The 20,901-nt window shown below is 59.1% G+C and overlaps 2 protein-coding genes across 11 annotated transcripts; one reads left to right on the forward strand and one right to left on the reverse strand.

Moving 5' to 3' along the window:
* Positions 1-731: 731 nt before the first annotated feature.
* Positions 732-12,326, forward strand: ARHGAP33 (Rho GTPase activating protein 33). Of its 2 annotated transcripts, XM_029242463.1 has the most exons (21): positions 732-841; positions 921-1,005; positions 1,359-1,439; positions 1,549-1,686; positions 2,118-2,210; positions 3,167-3,289; positions 3,377-3,454; positions 3,540-3,606; positions 3,690-3,749; positions 3,840-3,992; positions 4,076-4,178; positions 5,619-5,763; positions 5,841-5,923; positions 6,007-6,114; positions 7,510-7,655; positions 8,291-8,444; positions 8,528-8,673; positions 8,754-8,828; positions 9,873-10,538; positions 10,632-11,023; positions 11,108-12,326. In XM_029242463.1, the coding sequence occupies exons 5-21, from the start codon at positions 2,118-2,120 to the stop codon at positions 11,885-11,887; spliced, it is 3,372 nt and encodes a 1,123-aa protein (XP_029098296.1). In that variant the 5' UTR covers positions 732-841; positions 921-1,005; positions 1,359-1,439; positions 1,549-1,686; the 3' UTR covers positions 11,888-12,326. The 2 variants fall into 2 exon arrangements, with proteins under 2 accessions (XP_029098296.1, XP_029098289.1); XM_029242456.1 differs by having other exon boundaries at positions 736-841; positions 10,632-12,278.
* Positions 12,327-12,336: 10 nt separating this feature from the next.
* On the reverse strand, positions 12,337-20,853 carry LOC114907118 (inactive serine/threonine-protein kinase TEX14-like). Of its 9 annotated transcripts, XM_029242430.1 has the most exons (12): positions 18,618-20,853; positions 17,815-17,968; positions 16,303-16,409; positions 15,187-15,911; positions 14,946-15,050; positions 14,229-14,506; positions 13,729-14,027; positions 13,572-13,644; positions 13,421-13,481; positions 13,192-13,332; positions 12,624-12,673; positions 12,337-12,526 (listed from the first exon to the last, which is right to left on the reverse strand). In XM_029242430.1, the coding sequence occupies exons 4-9, from the start codon at positions 15,192-15,194 to the stop codon at positions 13,447-13,449; spliced, it is 798 nt and encodes a 265-aa protein (XP_029098263.1). In that variant the 5' UTR covers positions 15,195-15,911; positions 16,303-16,409; positions 17,815-17,968; positions 18,618-20,853; the 3' UTR covers positions 12,337-12,526; positions 12,624-12,673; positions 13,192-13,332; positions 13,421-13,446. The 9 variants fall into 9 exon arrangements, 8 of the variants coding, with proteins under 8 accessions (XP_029098263.1, XP_029098280.1, XP_029098271.1 ...); XM_029242447.1 differs by lacking the exons at positions 12,337-12,526; positions 12,624-12,673; positions 13,192-13,332; ... (1 more) ...; positions 13,572-13,644; positions 17,815-17,968 and having other exon boundaries at positions 13,744-14,149; positions 14,229-14,324; positions 15,187-15,300; ... (1 more) ...; positions 15,519-15,911; positions 18,688-20,853; XM_029242438.1 differs by lacking the exons at positions 12,337-12,526; positions 12,624-12,673; positions 13,192-13,332; ... (1 more) ...; positions 13,572-13,644; positions 17,815-17,968 and having other exon boundaries at positions 13,744-14,149; positions 15,187-15,300; positions 15,377-15,437; positions 15,519-15,911; positions 18,688-20,853.
* Positions 20,854-20,901: the final 48 nt, after the last annotated feature.

The following is a 20,901-nucleotide window of genomic DNA, read 5'->3' on the forward strand; positions in this document are numbered from 1 at the left end:
ACAGACCAGAATATTTAGACTTTAACTTTTTTCTTTTTTTTTGCGGTACGCGGGCCTCTCACTGTTGTGGCCTCTCCTGATGCGGAGCACAGGCTCCGGACGCGCAGGCTCAGCGGCCATGGCTCACGGGCCCAGCTGCTCCGCGGCATGTGGGATCTTCCCAGACTGGGGCACAAACCCACGTCCCCTGCATCGGCAGGCGGACTCTCAACCACTGCGCCACCAGGGAAGCCCTAGACTTTATCTTAAAGACAACAGGGAGCCATTGAAGATTCATTACCTGTGGAGAGACAGAGGCAGATTTGTGTTTTGTGAAAGTTATACAGGCTCTTGTTGTGAAGAAGCTGGCTGGGAGGGAGAGGTGGAAGCAGGAAGACTGATAAGATGGGAGCAGTGACTGTCCAGATGTCTATGAGAGGCGTGGAGAGGCACATACGGGAGATGACTGTACTCCGCTGGGGCTACAGGAGGGTTTTAAATGGGGAGAGATGGTACCAACATGCTCTTTCCCTAATTCACCCGTGGGCCCTGCTCTGCCAGCCCCCAACCCCAGACCACACACGAAGAAGCAGACCTACCCTCAGCCCAGCCTTTACCTCCCCCTGACCTACCCCTCTTCTCCCTGCTCAGGGCAGTGTATGGAGCAATTCGGGCCCGCAGGCCCAGGCTGACAGATAACAATGCTCCCGTTGTCTCTCTGCTCCCATCTCTGGGGGCCTCTGATTCTTCTTTCTGCTCTACAGGCTCGCAGCACTGACAGCCTGGATGGCCCAGGGGAAGGCTCAGTGCAGCCCCTGCCCCCAGCTGGGGGGCCCAGTGTGAAGGGCAAGCCTGGGAAGAGGTGAGAGGTGAGGGAGAGGCTCAACTTAGGAGGGGAACCAAGCGCAGGAGCCACTAGTGACCTGTCACCTGTCCCCCAGGCTCTCGGCTCCTCGAGGTCCCTTTCCCCGGCTGGCTGACTGTGCCCATTTCCACTACGAGAACGTTGACTTCGGCCACATTCAGGTATGGGGGCAGCACCAGGTGGGTAGGCAAGATCCCACCCAGCCCTGAAGCAGTATCAGCCACTTTACCGCTGAAACCTACCCTTGGGACTGGCTGCTCAGTGGCAGGAGCTGCAGGGCAGAAGGGGAGGGTTGTTCATTCATTCATTTGTTCCTTTATTCATTCAGCAACAACTTTTTGTTAGGTGTATGCTTTGTGCCAGGACCCTGTACTCTGACTAAGACATCACGAGGCCCTGCTTTTGGGGAGGCTTAGGAGGGGGACACAGACCCATCCTTAGATAATGCCGATCTGGAGAGGTCAGGGCTGGAAAAAAGTGAGACCCTCACCTGGACCTTTGTTTCCCTCTACAGCTCCTGCTGTCTCCAGAGCGTGAAGGTCCCAGCTTCTCTGGAGAGAATGAACTGGTGTTTGGCGTGCAGGTGACCTGTCAGGTGAGGCCACCCACCCCTGCCTCTCATCGAGCCTGGCGGACTGGTTGCCACAGTCCTCAGCTCAGGGTAATGGAACCATTGCTCCCTCCTGTCCTTCCCGCTCCCACAGGGCCGTTCCTGGCCAGTTCTCCGTAGTTATGATGACTTCCGTTCCCTGGATGCCCACCTCCACCGGTGCATATTTGACCGGAGGTTTTCCTGCCTCCCAGAGCTTCCCCCACCCCCAGAGGGTGCCAGGGCTGCCCAGGTAAACTACTTGTTGTCCCAGCCCCTACCTCAGCCAAGGTGTGTCCTCATCAGAGATGTGTGAAACCATCAAGGCAGGGGAATAGATAAATATTTAAGCACTGGTATGGCCCGAGTCCCAGCCAGTCAGAGGCCTTAGAGCTGCAGCAGGGTTCTGGAGACTCCCTTTAGTTGTAGGATCATAGGGAGTTCCCGGGGGTTCCATGGAAGGGTCAGAATGGCCAGACCAATGGGGGCACACGGGGACTTAGCATAGTCTATTTAACCAATTGATATAACAGCATTTCAGTACTTAAGAGCGAACGGAGCAGCACCCATGCGTACAAGTTGAATTTCGGCTCTGCCAGAGGCGAGCTAGGGCAGTATAGGAGGGCAGTGGGCTGTCTTGGGTGGGGTCGTCTCACATAGTCCACTCTGACCACCTGCCCCCAGATGCTGGTGCCGCTGCTGCTGCAGTACCTGGAGACCCTGTCAGGGCTGGTGGACAGTAACCTCAACTGTGGGCCCGTGCTCACCTGGATGGAGGTGGGCCCGGGCAGGAGGGCTTGGAGCTGGGAGTGAGTGAGGAATGTCTGGGGAGCAAGAACCAGCCTGGGAGGGTGTGTGTGGGCACAGGAAAGAAACGAGTAGGAGTGGAGGAGACGCTGGTATTTCAGTGTCTGTGTGGGCGCTTGCCTATGAGGAAAAAATGTGTGTGCGCGCATGCGCGCACAGGTGTTGAGCTGTAGGGATGTGAGAATTTCAAGGTATATTGGTTAGAAATAGGTTTGGCTGTAGCTCACAGAATGCCGGGCTAAGAGTGGCTTAAAGCAGCAGGGTTGGTTTTTTTTTTAATTAATTAATTAATTTTATTTTTGGCTGCGTTGGATCTTCGTTGCTGCACGTGGGCTTTCTCTAGTTGCAGGGAGCAGGGGCTATTCTTCGTTGCGATGCACGGGCTTCTCATTGCGGTGGCTTCTCTTGTTGCGGACCACGGGCAGGCTCTAGGAGCGCGGGCTTCAGTAGTTGTCGCACATGGGTTTCAGTAGTGTGGCCCACGGGCTCAGTAGTTGTGGCTCGCGGGCTCTAGAGCGCAGGCTCACTAGCTGTAGCGCACGGGCCTGGTTGCTCCGTGGCATGTGGAATATTCCCGGACCAGGGCTCAAACCCATGTGCCCTGCATTGGCAGGCGGACTCTTAACCACTGCGCCACCAGGGAAGCCCTAAGCAGCAGGTTTTTAGATAGCAGATGTGCAGTGTCTGCTATGGAGGACGAGGGTGCATGGGTGTATCAGAAAGACTTCGGGCAGGAGAGTCCTGGGACATGGAAAGGGCTTTGTTTTGGGAGGGGCAAGGATGTAGGTGTTTGACCAATAGCTCTGAGTGACAGGGGCTCTTGGGTGGAAGACAGGTGGTGGCCTCCATTGGGCATGGAGGAACCTTCTCTGTCTTTATTATTGCCTTTCTCTGGCCTCTCCCTGCCACATTCTCTTCCATCTCAGCTGGACAACCACGGCCGGCGACTGCTCCTCAGTGAGGAGGCCTCACTCAATATCCCTGCGGTGGCTGCTGCCCATGTGGTGAAGCGGTATACGGCCCAGGCACCAGACGAGCTGTCCTTTGAGGTGAGGCTGTGGAGGAGCAGACTCCAGCTGGGTCCCCGCTTCCCCTGCGCCTTCTGACCCTCCCTTCTCACACCTGCCCACTCCCAGGTGGGAGACATTGTCTCAGTGATCGACATGCCGCCCACGGAGGATCGGAGCTGGTGGCGGGGCAAGCGGGGCTTCCAGGTGAGCCTGGCTTGGGGTGGACACGTGGGGTTGGGGCACCGCGCCAGCTCAGATGGCCCAGTCACTGACCCCAAACCCTCCTCAGGTCGGATTCTTCCCCAGCGAGTGTGTGGAGCTGTTCACAGAGCGGCCGGGTCCAGGACTAAAGGGGGGTGAGTGTCTTGGGCAAAGTGGGGAGGCCCTCCTGCATCCTTTGTCTGCCATCCATCCTTTCCACCCCTTGTTCGCCCCACAGATGCCGACGGTCCCCCGGGTGGTGTCCCAGCTCCCCAGGGTATCTCCTCTCTGACCTCAGGTAATGCAAACGAGGGGCGAGGCCCCTGCCTCCCACCCCATCAGACCGGGGGCTGCACTGACCCTGTTTGACCCGCCTTTACACCCACAGCTGTGCCCCGGCCGCGTGGGAAGCTGGCCGGCCTCCTCCGCACCTTCATGCACTCCCGCCCTTCCCGGCAGCGGCTGCGGCAGCGGGGCATCTTGCGGCAGAGGGTCTTCGGCTGTGACCTTGGAGAGCACCTCAGCAACTCAGGCCAGGATGGTGAGGCCCGGGCCCACCTGCCCTGCCCGATCCTCCCAGCCAGGCTGCAACCTGCCCAGCCCTGACCCCGCTGTTTCTCCCAGTGCCCCAGGTGCTTCGCTGCTGCTCTGAGTTTATCGAGGCCCATGGGGTGGTAGATGGAATCTATCGGCTCTCGGGTGTGTCATCCAACATCCAGAGGCTACGGTAAGGACCCTCCACCAACCCCTTCCCTCTGCAAACATTTATTGAGCATCATCTCTATTCCAGGCCCCGTGCCATGTGCTGGGGACACAGAGTTATTGGGAGGGCACAGGGTAGGGTTGGACCGGGGTGGGGGCAGGGAAGGCTTCCTTGAGGAAGTGACACCCCAGCTGAGGTCTGAAAGGTGAGAGCAGAGCAAGCACTCAAAGCAGAGGGGTCGGCCTTCACTGAGCACCTGCCACATCCAAGCGCTAGGCACTGGGGACGCAGTGGTGAATGAGACAACCAGAAAATCCTGCCCTCACGGGGCCCACGTGCTAGAGGGGGAGCCAAACAAGGAAATGAGAGAGTTTACAATAGGTGACAAGTGGTATGGAGGAAAAAAGACAGGGGTAAGCAAGATCATAATAAGAAAACGGGGGGGGGGTATTGCGGTTTTCAGTAGGGTGGGCGGAGAAGGCCTCCTGGGGGAGAGCTCGCTGTGGAGGAGGTAGGGAGCGAGCCATGTGCTTGTCCACGTCGGAGGGAACAGCCAGCGGGAGGGGAAAGCAGCAGGAGATGATGTCTGCGAAATGATTAGGGGCAGAGCATGCAGGGCCTTTTTTTTTTTTTTTTTTTTTTTTTTTTTTTTTTTGCGGTACGCGGGCCTCTCACCGTTGTGGCCTCTCCCGTTGCGGAGCACAGGCTCCGGACGCGCAGGCTCAGCGGCCACGGCTCACGGGCCCAGCCGCTCCGCGGCATGTGGGATCTTCCCGGACCGGGGCACGAACCCGTGTCCCCTGCATCGGCAGGCGGACTCTCAACCACTGCGCCACCAGGGAAGCCCCATAGGGGGCCTTTTTGATGACTGTTAGGATTTGGGCTTTTACTGGGAGTAAGAGGGGAGCCACAGGATGGGTTCTGAGCCTAGGAGGGGCAGCATGCATAACAACAGTCAAAGAGGTGGGAAGCAGTGAGGCATGGGCTTCCAAGCTGACAGGAGGCTGTGAAGCAAGAGCGTGGAGCCTGGGGCAGTGAGAGGTGAGGCCGAGGTCACGTGCATAGAGCTTTTACCTGAGAGGGTGGGACACCGCCAGGTTGTGAGCAGAGGCCGCTGGGATTTCAGCTGCATTTTCCAGTGTGGCCTCTTGGAGCCAGGAAAATGGCACAACTTTGTGGACAGAGCCCTGTCACACTGTGGAGGCAGGTAGCCTTGGGTAGTTACAAGCAGGGCATCTCCCGCCTGAGCCTCAGTGTCCTCCTCTGTAAGTGGGGTGCCCTTGTCTTTGGCACGTAGGGTTGCTGGGGGCAGGGGGCTCAGTAAGGCTCTGAGAGCCTCTGAAGAGCCCAGCACAGGAAGAGGATTGCACCCACCTGGGGACACTTTGGGGGGCGGGGGAAGGACACGGCCAGGTGGGCTAGCTCTGACCCGAATCTTCCTCCTCCTTGACCTGGTGGCCTCAGGCATGAGTTTGACAGTGAGAGGATCCCTGAACTGTCTGGCCCCGCCTTCCTGCAGGACATCCACAGCGTGTCCTCCCTCTGCAAGCTCTACTTCCGAGAGCTGCCGAACCCCTTGCTCACATACCAGCTCTACGGGAAGTTCAGCGTGAGTGAGGGTGCTGGCAAGGTTGGAGGGTGCTGGGAGGCGTGCGGCCCCCCTCATTCATGCTCACACAATCTCAGGAAGCCATGTCAGTGCCTGGGGAGGAGGAACGCCTGGTGCGGGTCCACGACGTAATCCAGCAGCTGCCCCCGCCGCACTACAGGTAAACCAGGAGGGGCAGGGAAGGGCTGTGGTGGGCTCCCAAGGGAGTTGAGGCTCAGGCGTCCCCTCCGCTTCCACCCCCAGGACCCTGGAGTACCTGCTGAGGCACTTGGCCCGCATGGCGAGACACAGTGCCAACACCAGCATGCATGCCCGCAACCTGGCCATTGTTTGGGCACCCAACCTGCTACGGTAAGCTGGCAGCTCACCAGCCTGCCCCCCTAGCTCCCTCCCACAGGCTGGGCCTTGAGTCTCCCCCTCCCCCTCCCCCACCCCAGGAACCCACCCAGCTTTTGCTCTCTTGTTCATTTCACGTATTTCTTAAGTGTTGGATGCCAGTATGCCAGCCCCTGTTCTCAGCACCGGGGACACAGTAGTGAGCAGGAACCTGTGCTCTGGGCTCACATTCTCATGCGGGAGATGACAGTGAACCATTACAAGAAAAACCCAGAGCGCTGTCTGATGGTGATGAGTGGCAAGGAGAAAGATTACAAAGTGGGGAAGGGAGATCTGCAGGGCCATGGCATTTGAAATGTTTAGATTGGCAGTGAAGGATTCAGGAAGAAGTCTTCCATGGCCAGCAGCAGGGTAAGCCCCAGAGGATTTGATGGTGACCAAGACAGGCAAGTTCTCTGTTCTGGAGGAGTTCAGTTCTTCTTGGGAAACAGATAAGTAAATAAATAAAATAGATGGTACATGGTAGGTATAAGAACTACAGGAGAAAAAATAAAGACAGACCTGGAATATAGAGGTTTACAATTTTAAATGAAGTGGGTGGGGAAGACTCCATTGAGAAGGTAACATTTGAGTTGATACCTGCAGAAGGTGAGGGAAGGACCCATGTGGATATCTGAGGAAGAGCAAACTAGGCAGAGGGAATAGCAAGTGCAAAGGTCCTGGGGCTGGGTCAGGGCCTAGTGTTTTGGAGGAGCAGCAGAGGGGCCAGTGTGACTGGAGCTGAGTGAGTGAGGGAGGGGTTGAGGGGGAGGAGATGGTAAGGTCAGAGAGGTGATGGACCAGGTAGGGGAGGGACTTATGGGTTGTGGGTCATAGTGAGGACTTTGGCTTTTACCAGGAGTGAAATGCAGCCAGAAGAGGGCTCTGAGCCAGGAGGGCCCTGATCTGACTCAGGGGTTCACAGGCTCCCTCTGGCTGTGTGTGGGGAGCAGACTGTAGGGGCGGGATGGGAGCAGGGAGACCAGGGAGGAGGTTGTGTGATGGTCCAGGAGGGAGAGCATGGAGGCTGGGCCAGGGTGGGGGTAGTGGAGGAGCAGAGTTTAGATTCTGGATAGACTTTGTGGGTGGAGCCAACAGGGTCTGCTGAGACTGGATGTGGGTGTGAGGGAAAGACGGGCCAAGGACAATTCTAGGGTGTTTGGCCTGAACCACTAGAAGAAGTACACTGACTGAAATGGGATAGGCAGGGAGGGAGCAGGTTTGGGGAAGGGTTGAGAATGCAGTTTTAGTTTGACAGGGTCAGAGACATTGAATGATAGTCATTGCTTCCAAGGCTCCCTACCTCGCCTGGCCAGAACCCACCAGCTGGGGCTCGAGGCACCGGGCCACCCTCCCCGTCCTCCCATCCAGGTCCATGGAGCTGGAGTCAGTGGGGCTGGGGGGGGCAGCAGCCTTCCGGGAGGTGCGGGTGCAGTCGGTGGTGGTGGAATTCCTGCTCACCCATGTGGACGTCCTGTTCAGCGACACTTTCACCTCTGCTGGCCTTGACCCTGCAGGTATGCCCATCCACCCCCGATGTCCTGACTACTGCCCCCTCATTGTCCGGGCTGCAGCGGGAGGGCAGGTGGGCTCCCAGCCCCATCCCTATCCCACTGAAGCTGGACCTCCCTTCTGGCTCCTTGAGGACCCCGCCCCGGCCTCTCCCTCCCCTCCCCCCCCTTCTCATTTCAGCTCCTACGCTCAGGATCCCCACTTCTTGGCCCGGACATCGTTCTTCCTTCACCCCTTGTAGCTCCTGGGGGCGCTCGGGGCCTTGGGTCCACCTGGGAGGAGGTGGGAGGTCCCCAGACTTGACCCCGCCCCAGCCCCACCCAGACTCCCCGCCCTGCCCCGGACCCCAGCCCAGTCAGGATTCAGCACGTCGGAGGGCCCTCTGGCTCGAGGTAACTGAAGCCAGAGCCGCTGTCCTCGCTGGCTGCTGGGAGCTGCCTCCTCATCAGCTCGTTCTGCCTCACGCCTCCTCCTCACCTGCCTGCTGCCCACCCGTTCCCGCCTGATCCGCCCTGGCCCCCTGCCTTGCCAGCCCGGGTGGGCACGCTGCTGGGCCGGGGCTTGGGCTGTAGCGCTTGGCTTTGCCTGTGGCCTTGAATGGTCCCAGAGCTGACGGCTGCCCCCTTTCCCGACTTCCCAGGCCGCTGCCTCCTCCCCAGGCCCAAGTCCCTTGCGGGCAGCGGCCCCTCCACTCGCCTGCTGACGCTGGAGGAAGCCCAGGCTCGCACCCAGGGCCGGCTGGGGACGCCCACCGAGCCCACAACTTCCAAGGCCCCAGCTTCACCTGTGGAAAGGTGAGTGGGAGGCCTGGAAGGGGAGGGGCTCGCCGGGGGGCCCCAGCTCTCAGCCTGCCTCCTGTGTCTCACCCAAACTCCAGGAGGAAAGGGGAGAGAGGCGAGAAACAGCGGAAGCCTGGGGGTAGCAGCTGGAAGACCTTCTTTGCCCTGGGCCGGGGCCCCAGCATCCCCCGAAAGAAGCCTCTTCCCTGGCTGGGGGGCACCCGTGCCCGACCGCCACCTTCAGGTCAGAGGCCGGGCAGCTGGCGTGGTGGTCAGAGAGGCACTGCGTAGTGCCCCCCGTGACCCTTCTTCCTCTCCCTGCAGGCAGCCGACCTGACACTGTCACGCTGAGATCTACCAAGAGTGAGGAGTCTCTGTCATCGCAGGCCAGCGGGGCTGGTGAGCACAGGGCAGCGCTGCCTATGCCCAGGTGGAGCTGGGAGGGACTGGGGCCCTGAGCTGGCCTCCAAGTGGTGTTTTCAGATTTGGGGGTCTTGGGTTTTTTTCGTTTTTAATCTGGACATAGGTACAATAAGTTGGATAAAGCTTCACCCTTGTTTCCTGATGCACTATGATCACTGGTCCATGCAGCGTCCTTTCAAAGTCCTTTATTCATCCCTTTTGAAAAAAAATTAAATAGTATAATGAACACCCATGAACCCACTGGCCAGAACTAAAAGAGTGCCACTGTGTTACCTGCGAACTCTCCCCCCCCCCACCTGCTGCCTCCCCACCACAGGCATCCTCTAAATTTGATAGTCTTCATCCCTTTGCATTTACAGTTTTATCACATACGGGTGCAGGCGTCAGTAACATACTGGGAAGTTCTCGTTGTTTTGAAACTTTAATTAAAGGGTACCATTAAAAGCGGTATCGTGCTGTATGTGGATTCACTCACCACCACATTATAGGCTGCCGTCCGCGCTGCTGAGTATAGCTCAGCCTCCTCTCCGTCACTCTCTAGTGTTCCATGTGTGGGTGTCCCCTTGGGAGTTGCTTGTCCATCCTCCTCCTGATGGATCTGGGGGCTCTGATGAGCTCGCCCAGGAGTGGAGGTGCATACTGTACGGTATGCTCACGTCCAACTGTACAAGACAAGGCCCAAGTATTTCCCAGACGTGGTCGCCCCACGCTGTACTCCCAGCCACTGTGTATGAGATCTTGCTGGTCTCATGCTCACAGCCAGTGGGGTCGTCAGACTTCATTCTTGCCTTTGGGTCTGGAAGGATTCTCTTCATGGACTTGCCATTTATTTCCTTTATCACCCATGAGTCTGAACAGCTCTCCCTGGATTCCCAGCCATTGTGACCCTGTCCAGGGACGTGCCTCTTCATGTTATTTCCCCAACTTACTGGGTGGTGTGTCCTGTTCTCACTGATATATATGGGTATGTAAAGTTCTGACCCCTGACCCCTAACTGCGCCTCCCATACTGCCCTTCCAGGCCTCCAGAGGCTGCACAGGCTACGGCGACCCCACTCCAGCAGTGATGCTTTTCCTGTGGGCCCAGCACCTGCTGGCTCCTGCGAGAGCCTATCATCCTCCGAGTCCTCTGAGACCTCCGAGTCCTCCGAGACCTCCGAGTCCTCCGCAGCTGGGCTGGGGGCGCTCTCCGGTTCCCCCTCACACCGAGCCTCAGCCTGGCTAGATGATGGGGACGAGCTGGACTTCAGCCCACCCCGCTGCCTGGAGGGGCTCCGGGGGCTTGACTTTGATCCCCTTACCTTTCGATGCAGCAGCCCCACCCCAGGGGACCCTGCACCTCCCGCCAGCCCGGCACCCCCGGCCCCCGCCTCTGCCTTTCCACCCAGGGTGACCCCCCAGGCCCTCTCGCCCCGTGGACCCACCGGCCCTGCCTCACCCATTGCCCTGGACATCTCAGAGCCCCTGGCTGTATCGGTGCCACCCGCTGTCCTGGAGCTGCTGGGGGCTGGAGGAACACCTGCCTCGGCCACCCCAGCGCCAGCCCTCAGCCCCAGCCCAGGCCTGCGCCCCCATCTCATCCCCCTGCTGCTGCGTGGAGCTGAGGCCCAGCTGAGCGATACCTGCCAACAGGAGATCTGCAGCAAGCTGGCACTGCCTGGTCCCCGGGGAGCCCAAGGCCAGCATGGTGAGTACTGTCCAGCCCACCTGATCCCGCACCCTCACAGCCCTGAGGCTGCGCCCAAGACCCTGCCGACTCCTCTTCCCACTCCTCTCCTAGGTGCTGGTATGGATTCACCGCTGCTGCCCCCACCCCTGTCCCTCCTTCGTCCTGGGGGGGCCCCGCCCCCGCCTCCCAAAAACCCAGCGCGCCTCATGGCCCTGGCCCTGGCTGAGCGGGCTCAGCAGGTGGCTCAGAGACAGAGTCAGCAGGAGCAGGGCAGCACCCCGTCTGCTTCCCACTCCCCTTTCCATGGCTCGCTGTCCCTGGAGGTGGGCAGTGAGCCCCCAGGGACCTCAGGGAGTGGGCCACCCCCCCGCTCCCTAGCCCACCCAGGTGCCTGGGCTCCGGGACCCCCACCCTCCCTACCAAGACAACAAAGCGATGGGAGCCTGGTGAGGAGCCAGCGGCCCACGGGGACCTCAAGGAGGGGACCCAGGGGCCCTTCCCAGGTCAGTGCCCAGCTCAGGACAGGTGGGAGGTACAGGGATGTGCCAGAGATGGCAGCCCACTTCCTGTGTTCTGTCCCCCCACAGGTTCCTACCCCTGGCTTCTTCTCAGCCCCCCGGGAGTGCCTACCATCCTTCCTCGGGGTCCCCAGACCAGGCTTGTACCCCCTTGGCTCCCCATCCTTCCAGCCCAGCTCCCCAGCCCCAGTCTGGAGGAGCCCCCTGGGTCCCCCTGCACCACTGGACAGAGGAGAGAACCTGTACTATGAGATCGAGGCAGGCGAGGGGTCCCCTTACTCTGGTCCCACCCGGTCCTGGAGTCCCTTGCGTTCCATGCCCCCAGATAGGCTCAATGCCTCGTATGGCATGCTTGGCCAATCACCACCACTCCATAGGTCCCCCGACTTCCTGCTCAGTTACCCACCCCCCCCCTCCTGCTTTCCCCACGACCACCTTGGCTACTCAGCCCCCCAGCACCCTGCCCGGCGCCCCACCCGACCTGAGCCCCTCTATGTCAACCTAGCCCTAGGGCCCAGGGGTCCCTCACCCGCCTCTTCCAGCTCCTCCTCCCCTCCGGCCCACCCCAGAAGCCGCTCTGATCCTGGTCCCCCAGCCCCCCGCCTCCCCCAGAAACAGCGGGCCCCCTGGGGCCACCACACCCCTCACAGGGTGCCTGGGCCCTGGGGCCCTCCAGACCCTCTCCCCTACAGGGCAGCCCCACCAGCCTATGGAAGGGGGGGCGAGCACCACCGAGGGTCCTTGTACAGGAATGGGGGGCAAGGAAGGGAGGGGGCTGGTCCCCCACCCCCCTACCCCACTCCCAGCTGGTCCTTCCACTCTGAGGGCCAGACCCGAAGCTACTGTTGAGCCAGAGCTGGGAGAGACCTTCCTCCTTTCTCTTCTCCCTCACTGATCTTGGTCCAACCTAATCCCTTGTTTTGTATTTTCTTGAGCTCCTGACCCCTACCCCAGGTTTCTAACTTTGTAACTTGCCTCTGATGTGGGTCCCTAACCTGTTATCATAGCTTACCTACCCTGGGCTGAAGGGCATGCCCATCACCCCACCACCCTCCATCCTGGGGGCTCTTGCACAAATCTGAGAGGGTTAGGCTGACTCCCTGTCCTCCCTTTCTCTCCAGGAGTTCCCAGCATGTCCTGTCCTGTGCACAGGGGGTGGGGGGACAGCTCCTGCCATCTCCCCCCACATACCCCACTAAACCATCTGACAAAATTAATGAATAAAAATGGTGAAAATGTGGCTGCTAGTGTCATGCTGGGGCCAGGCTCAGTGAATAAAGAGGCAGTAACAGATGGGTTGCTTTCTCATTTTATCATTTCAGCAGGTGCTAAGTGGCGAGTCACTCCTGGGAGACTCTGAGGGGTAACATCTGCAGAGAAGGGCCATGGGTGCCCGGACAATTTGTGTCAGGAGTGGGATTGAGCCTGGGCCTGTCTTCAAGTTGGCATCCGCCTTGTAGCTCTGCTATGATCTCCAGCAGATCCATCCTGGGGGTGGGGGACGGGGTTGGTGGCGGGCAGGTGAGGGTTATCTCAGGGATGAGGAAGGGGCCTGTGGCCATCCCACCAGTGCCCCATTTCTCACTTCTGCAGGCTGGAGAAGAGACTTCCTCTGATCAGCTCAGGGCTGGGCGCCTGCAGGAGTAAAAGACTAGAGCTGCCACCCGGTGGCCACGGAGCTCAGGATGGCCCTGGGAGGGTGGGGTGGGGCAGGGGCTGGGCTCAGGGTCCTCTGCTTCACCTGCCCACGTGGCCTTCCCTGCCAGCAGTCTCCAGGGTGTGGGAAGCCTCCCTGTGGGTCAGTAGGCAGGGGGTGGGCTCACAGGGCTGGGGGTCAGCAGGGCAGCCCTGTGTGTGTGCCACCGCGGCCCCTGCAGGGCTTGGATCTTGGCTGAGAACTTCCTCTCAAACTGCTCCTCAGAGCTCTTGAGTCCCCAGCAGGGAGGCTGAGTCCTGAAGGCTGGAGTACAGGGCAGGGCCCTGGGGGAAGCAGGGTTGGTTGGGGGTCACGGGTCATCGAGTGGACAGTTGGGGGTCCCAGCGGGTCCCTGGTCAGAGGAGAGGCAGCCAGGGAAATTGGGGTTGGTGACAACTGGAGGGAGGGGTCACAGGTGAGCAAATGGTTGGTGGCACAGGGCTCAGGGCGTCCATACTGTTGATCTGGGCTCCAGGCAGCGGTCCAGGCTGACGCTGGCTGTGGGGCTGTGCCCTGGGCAGAGGCTGGGGCTGGGACTCGAGCTGCTGCCTAGAGAGTCCCAGGCTGCACCCCTCTGGACTTTGCTGTGGCCCGTGACCTGCAGAGAGCGACGGCAGAGAGCTGGCATGGTTGCCCAGGTGCCCCACAGCTCCCTTGGTCCTCCACATGCCTGTCCTGGCTCCTACCTGGGATGGGGAGGGGCCTGGGGACATCACAGGGGGCACAGGCCTGAGTGCAGTCTTGGCTCTGGGGGAACAGACCAGTTGGTTGGAATGGGGTGGGGTCACAGCTGACCTGTGCTTAGCACCTGCTACCATCCCCTCCTTGCCCTCTAACCTGGTGGAGACCCCTGGGGTGAAGGGCACAGTGTGGTCCAATCCATTGGGGAGCTCACCTCAGAGGCTGAGTCCTGTGGAGAGGAGGCTGGGTGTGGGACACGGGCCCTGCCTGAGGTTCCAGGGCTACCACCCACCCTGGCCGACCCGCCCTATACCTGAGCCATGGCCTTCCTCAGCGGGTATTGTGTACTCGGCAGGCTGCCCCAGTGGTCAGCAGGCCCTAGACCCAGCCCAGCCCGAACCAGGGCCTGGTAGGGGGCTGGCACCAGGGGGTCCAGAGCTGGGCTCTCACCGGTCTCCAGTTCAGGCCCTTCTCTTCCAGCCCGGGGAAGCTCTCTTGTGAGGAAGCATGATTGGGGGACCCAAAAGGGTGGGGGCCTCACTGGGGCAGGGAGCGGGGTCACTCGCTGACCAGTGAAGACCTCCTGGGCCAGGATGCAGAAGCTGTAGAGGTCTGAGGTGGCGGCAGGCGTGTTACCGCAGATGAGCTCAAGTAGCAACCACGGGTACAGTTCGGGAGGTGGGGGCAGCCCTGGGCCTGGACCTGGGCCTCCCCACGGGTAGCCCTGCTGTGGCCTGTGGAGGCCAAGGAACCTGGTGAGCCAGTGGCCGCCGGACAGGGACGCAGGGGCAGGCAAGTGAGGCAGGCGCTCACCTGGGCCGCAGCCAGGGTTGGTGCCCACCTTGGCCAGGCCTGGCTGCATCAACTGCACAGCATGGGAGCTGAGGCCTCCAGGAGCATGCCAGCGGCCTGCAGGAACAGCAGGGCCTCCAGCACCTGCAGCGGCAGGTGGCCAGGCAGCAGGCCGGCACAGGGCAGGGGCCCCCTCTCTTGGTCCCAGCCACACGGGTTCGAAGAGAAGGCACAGCCCCGACGGGTCGGCCGAGGGGCTCAGTGCCGTCAGCAGCAACAGGCTGGGGTGGTGCAGGGCTCTGGGCAGGCAGAGAGCAGGCCACTCGTGAGGAGGACCCAACCCACACGGGGCAGGGGGCTGCCCTCGGGCACAGATCACCACGCACCAGGGGCTGACGATCTGCCTCAGCCACCAGACGGAGGGGAAACCGAGACCCCGGGTCACACAGCCTGGCAGTGGTAGAACCAGCACCCTGTCTGTGGTATCCCTCCCTACGCCCGCCTCCTCTCAGAGGCCTACAAGACAGTGCACAGAACTGGGTACCCACTTGCCCATGGGGAGGGGTCACACCAGTAGGAGGGCTTCATGCCAAGCGCTGGCCCAGAGGTGAAGACTGTAACCGCGGCCACTGCCACACTCCCTGCGCTTCTGTTTCCGAAACACTTGAGTCGGGAGGACAGGCAGGAGACTGCTCTGCAGGACTGGGCTGGCCTGGCGGGAAGGCTGGGGTGACGTACCTGCAGTGCTGAAGGTCAGGCAACAGCACGTCAGGCTGGGCTCCAGGTGCCTTCAGCTGCCACACGGTCACGGTCACGGTCACGGGGTGGCCCCTCCACAGGAGGCTGGAGAAACGGGGAGGGGGAGAGAGTGTGGGTCTGAGACAAGGGGGTTTTCCCTGTAAGGGGAGAGGAGAGCTGGACTCTCCCCCGAGCTCTGCTGCACAGCCAGGCAGGCGTGTGGGAGGGGTCTCTCTCTCACTTGGCCATGAGGGTGTGGGAGCTGCTCTCATAGGTGCGGTCGGGCTCGCCCCGGGCTGGCAGCCGCTCCTCGGGGTCCACCTGTTACCAGCCCCAGTGGCCACAAGCTGCTCCGCTGGGGGTGGGGAGCGGGACCATGAGGCAGGAGGAGGACGGAGTGGTCCCCGCTCCCTCCAACATCTCCCGCTTACCTGGCCAAACCCTACGGCTGGGATTTGGGGGGTTCTCCTGATCTGCCCCGGCCTCCGTGCCCTGGGGTGAAGGGCCGTCTGAGAGTAAGTCCAGGGTAGCTGGGAGCGGCGGGTGGGCAGGCTTCGGGATGTGGGCTGTTACCTGTCGGCCTGCATCAGCCGCTCACCGCCACACAGGCTCTGTCCAGAGCTGGCCTGCAGCTGGCCCAGCGGGGCCGTGGGTGCCAGCTCACTGCCATGCACCAGTGCTGATGTGTGGGCACGGCAGAGCTGTAACGGCTCCAGCACCCGGACAGGGGGTGGCCCGTGGGGTGAGGCAGGGTGGGGCGCCCACCCTGACGCCCTCACCCCACCCCGGCCACGGCTCACCTCCCAGCTCTGCTTGGCACCGCCTTGCTCTGCCCACTCCCGAGGGGTGCGACCCTGCTGGTCGTGCAGACGCAGGTCACCCCCCGCCTGCAGCACGTGCAGCATCACCAGGCTGCGGCCCGAGAAGGCGCCCGCGTGCACAGGTGTGCTGCCGTCCAGGCAGCGGCTGCAGCAGAACGATGAGAACAGTAATGGATTAGGAAAGGGACAGGAGGTGGCAGGGTGGGAGGACTGAGGGATAAAGGGGTCACTACGATCATGGGAGGTGGCTATCAAGATGGGGGGCTCACTTGGGAACACAGTGGAGTCTGAGAGGGTGAGAGGATAGCGGTGAGCATGGGAGGCAGTGGGAGAATGGGAATAGTCACTGGAGGATAAGAAGGGGGGAACTGAGAGAACAAGGTGGGGGCTGGTCACTGGGGATGGGAGGGTCATCAGGGGATGGAAGGGGGTCTGAGGGAGAGAGGCCTCTGGGGAAGACAGCCCTGGCTCTCAGGTTCCCTGGGACTCAGACTCAGGGCGCTGGGAGTGTGGGGCATCACCACCTGTCCACTCACTGGTTGGGGCTGGCACCAAAGGCCAGCAGGAGCTGCACGGCAGAGCTGTGGCCCAGCAGCACCGCGAGGAAGAGCGCCGTCTGCCCAGCAGAGTTCTCACCATCTACCTGGACAACGGAGGGGCAGCAAGGTTGAGGATTACCCCTGCCCTTTACTCCGGGGGCAGAGGTCCTCTCCCAGTTCCCTGCCCCCACAGCCCCTCCTTGACTGGGTGATCCTTGACTCCAGGTTCCGTCTCTATGTCCTAGAATGCCCACCTTCCAGCTGCTGGGGACTCTGCCTCAGAATCCATCTCAACACAGTCCTCACCATTAAGTCCACAGAACTGGAACAAGGTGACATCTACCTGCTATGCCAATATCCATCCCCCATCCCAGAGGTGTCAAAATCACACCAAGGTACCCAGGGGCCAGGAGGAAGTGGACTTCATGGGCACTTGGGCTTATAGGAGCCTCGTGCACCGTCTAGGGCAGGCAGGCTCCACCCAGCTCTACCTCACTATATGAATACGGGTCCCATGTGGTCAGTACCAAATTCAAGAAAAGCAAACTCTCTGGATTTTGTCACGAAATCTCTCAAGTTTATTTTTGAACACTGCATTTAAGAGCTGAATCCAGGTAGTAACCTCCTCTGGATTCAGCCTCCATGCCCTTGCCAATCCCCTACTCACCGTCATCCTGCTCAGAGCCCCCCTCCCAACCCTTCATCTCCACACCCATCATGTCCCAAGCCCTGTTTCTCTGCATGCATCATCCCTGAGTGCCTCTTCCTCCAGACTCTATCCCATATACCCATGGTGTCTCTGTCCTTGCATTCCTATGTAACTGGCAGACACAGCTAATTAATCATGTACTTGGTCCAACCTAGCTTGGTCTCTGCCGCAAAATCCCTCCAAATGTGGTCCTTCAGGAACCTCTGAATATCATATTTACTGCATCCTATTTTACTCAGTAGCCTGCCATCTTTTGCAATGGCATCCTAACTGGTTTTCTGCATTTGTTTGGCACTGCAGAGGGACATCTTAAAACACAAATCATTTCACAATATAATCATTACGATAATCACTTCATTTCACATATAACCTTATACAAGTTGTTCCAAAACAGAAAAATAGAAAAAGAGGGCAAGGCTCATTTTTATGAGGCTAGTACGACCTTAACTCCAAAACCAGATGAGAATTTCCAGAATCAGAACTGAAGCTATATATCAATTCAATTTATGATCATATACGCAAAGCCCCTAAATAAAGTAAAAAGGGTAACCCAATCGATTTATTCCCAGAAAGCAAGGATGATTCAACAAAAGAAAATCTATCAATGTAACAAAACACACTCATGAATTAAAGGACAAAAATCACGTACAACTGCATCAGTAGAAAAAAGCACTTGATAAAATTCAATACCTACTTATGATTAGGGAGAAAAAAAACCCACCGCAGAAAACTAAGACTAGATGGGAACTTCCTTACTTGATAAAAATTACAAACCAAAACCCAAAGAGCAAGCATGGTACCTAGTGCAGAAACATAGGCTCTTCTCTTTAATATCAAGAACAAGGAAAGAGATGTCCATTGACAGCAAGGTTTGGGGGTTCTGGCCAGTACCTTATGACAGGAAAAAGAGATTGGAGTTTAAAGATGGAATAGCTGAGACCAAACTGTCACCGTCTGCAGATAACAAAAAAGGAAAAGAATCAACACACAATTACAACTATTAAGCAAGTTCAGAAGGTGGCTGGATACACAATCAACTTACAAAAATCAATGAAAAACAGAAACTAAATTTGATAGTGTTAATTTCCTGCCTGCAACTCCGATGGTTTCCAATCACACACAGAACAAAATCCAACAAAATTCGCACCCCTCTTAAGGCCCTTTCCTGTCTGTACCTGCTGCCCCCTCAGCTTCAGTTCTCTCCCTGAGTCCCCTTGCTCCTTGCTGCTACTTACACATACCCAGTGTGTTTTGACTTCAGGGTCTTTTCACTGGCTATTCCATCTTTCTGAAGTACTCTTCCCCCAGCTGTCTGCATGACTGACTCGTACTGTGGGACCCAGGTATCACCCTATCTGAAAGGCCATCCCCTTTACCTCTCCTTTCTACGCCATTCTCATCACTCTCTTAAATTCTCATATTAGATTTCATTCACAATGACCCAGAAGGTCATGTTTACCCATAAATCCCCATCGCAGACAACAGAGCCTTGGCACACGATAGGTGCCTGCTACACAATTGTTGACTGGCCAACTGAAGTCGCACCCTCCGTTCTGCCCCTTGATCTTGTCCCCCCAGGCAGTTCCAGCAGCCAAACTCTCACCTCTCGAAAGGAGCCAGGTGAGGCCCCAGCCTGGGCCCCTGGCCATAGCCAGGCGATGCAGACGGCCCACCTGGCCTCCTGGATCCCGAACGGAGCCCAGCTCCACGGGGAAGCGAGAACGCAGTGAGGGCATCTGTGGGCTCTGGACTCAGCTCCTGGCCAGGGATCAGCTAGCGGGTCTCATGAGGGCATGAGGAAGTGAAGGACTAGACCTCTGGGGGGCAATAAAGACAGAGCTGGCTGGGAGTCCAGGGGGGCAGACTGAGAAAAAAAGGCAATTCAGAAGGGGTCTGCTTGGGAGAGAGGCATTAGAATGAGAAAAGGGGTGGGCTCTGGGACAGCTACGGAACAGGTCAGGGGTCCAAGGGAGTCTGGGAGTGAAGAGGATCTATGGAAATCTGAGGGCTGGGCACTCCGTCTGGGAGAGAGGGTGTAAGGGCTACGGGGATAGGATTTGGGCCAGGGAAAGGAGTCTGGGGGCTTGGGAAGAGGGTCTGAAGACTACCTAGGGGCTGGAGGAAGAGGGGTCTGAGGGTTAGGACCTGAGAGGGGCTGGGGTCTACGGGCTGTGAGAGGGAGGAGTCCAAGGGAGGAGGACAGTCTGAGGGCAGGGTCTGCAGGCTTGAGGAGGGATCTGAGGGTCTGAGGGTAGTGGCTGGGGTCTGTCACCTGGGAGAGGGTCTGAGGGTTGGGGGCGTGGGCTGAGGTTTAGGGAAGCGTCTGTATGCTAGGATGGGGTCTGTGGATTATGAGAAGGGACGGAGGGAAAGAAGGGGTCTGAGGACTGCATCCGTGGGCCGAGGGAAGGGAGCGCATAATGAAGACAGGGTCTGATAAAGGGGTGGGTCTGAGGGCGTAGGAGGGGTGGGAAGGACGGGAGGAGTGTGAGGGAGGGGGAGGTCTGAGGGCGGGGGTCTGTGGGCTGGGGAAGGGGCCTGGTGGACAGCTGAGGGCCCAGTCGCTGCAGCTTTGTACCTACCGTTGGGCTCCGAGAGCGATCCCCACGTGGCTGCCACGTGACCCCGTGCACTAGTTCTGGCGTTCTGAGCGGGAATCCTAGGCTCCTGCGCACCAGCTGTCTCTGGCCACCTGTGCGCTTGCGCAGTAGCCTCCCTCCCCTGAGAGCTGCTCCTGCGGCCCTGAGGTGCCCCGGTAGGAGAGACAGCAGTGGCCACCCCAGAGCTACTGACTGCCCCCTAATGTTACCGCCTTCTTGTTTGGGCTGGCGGGCCCTTTATGATCCCTGCCCTTGGCTGTCTTTCCATGCTTTTCACCCACACCCATGGGCGGTTTCCTCCATCTCAGCCCCAGCCTCTCTTCTTTGCCCCACAATGTCCTGATACTCTGCCTCTCTCTGGACGTTCCCTGGGGCCCTCACACCCACTGGGTCCCACGCTGGCCTCAGTATCTCCCCCAAACTGCATCTCCTCCCAGATCCCCATCTCAGAGTTGGACCCACTGTCCCCTCTTTAAGCCAGAGCCCTGGGCCTGGCCCTGAATGTCTCCCTCAAATCCAGCCTATCAGCTCCACGGCCCTTCCGCTCAGCCTCCTGATTGCTCTTTCCACCAGCCCCCTCCTCCCTTCCCCACACCCTGCCCTGCTCTACCCACCTGCCAGGATTCCCTACCCCAGCTTCCCCTGGGCTCTCAGGCGGAAAGCTCGAGGTCCACTCGCCGTGCTGCAGCCAAGGGACTCTCACTAAAGCCCAACCTGACTCTGTCCCTCCCCTGCTTCAAAGCCTCCTTACTCCCCAGTGCCCTTGGGACAGAGTCGATACCCTGCAGTGTGGCACTAAAGACTGCATCTTCTGGCCCCCCAGTCTCCATCCTTGTCCCCCGACTCTGCAGTCTGTTTATGCACATGCCCTTGTCCTGGAATGCCCTTCTCAGTATTTACTTGGTTATTCTTATGAATTCTCTGGGACGCCCTCTTGATCACCAGGTGTCTCCTCTGGCCTCCTACAGCCTCCAGGCTTTTCCCAACGTTGCCCTGATACTCTGCCTGGGCTCCCCTCATCACAGCCCTGACCACCCTGGGCTGTTGCTGTCTGAAGATGGGTCTGTCTACCCCTACTGGACTAAGAGCTCTGTGAGGCCAGGCCTGGGGTTGTGTTTGGTCACTGTTGTGTCCCTAACACTGTTCACCTGGAAGCCTAGCTCAGAAGGAGATTCAGTAAATGCTTATTAAATGAGAGAGTGGCTTGGTTCTTCTCTCTGTCCCTACGTGGACGTGCGGCCTTAGCCCAGCCTCTAGATTTCAGTGCCTCAGTGTCTGCTCTTCATC

This window comes from Monodon monoceros, unplaced genomic scaffold (genome assembly GCF_005190385.1).
Source record: "Monodon monoceros isolate NGI ecotype Baffin Bay Population unplaced genomic scaffold, NGI_Narwhal_1 Super_Scaffold_10, whole genome shotgun sequence".
In the NCBI taxonomy this organism is placed as follows: Eukaryota; Metazoa; Chordata; class Mammalia; order Artiodactyla; family Monodontidae; genus Monodon; species Monodon monoceros.

Coding starts and splice junctions, on each gene's coding strand:
- ARHGAP33 (XM_029242456.1), top strand. CDS start 2,118: ATGCTGGTGCCGCTGCTGCTGCAGTACCTGGAGACCCTGTCAGGGCTG. Junction 2,211..3,166: donor CCGTGCTCACCTGGATGGAG/GTGGGCCCGGGC, acceptor CTTCCATCTCAG/CTGGACAACCACGGCCGGCG. Junction 3,455..3,539: donor GGGGCAAGCGGGGCTTCCAG/GTGAGCCTGGCT, acceptor AACCCTCCTCAG/GTCGGATTCTTCCCCAGCGA.
- LOC114907118 (XM_029242401.1), bottom strand. CDS start 18,750: ATGCCCTCACTGCGTTCTCGCTTCCCCGTGGAGCTGGGCTCCGTTCGG. Junction 16,410..18,687: donor TTCGGGATCCAGGAGGCCAG/GTGGGCCGTCTG, acceptor TCCGTTGTCCAG/GTAGATGGTGAGAACTCTGC. Junction 15,438..15,518: donor CGGCTGATGCAGGCCGACAG/GTAACAGCCCAC, acceptor CCTTCACCCCAG/GGCACGGAGGCCGGGGCAGA.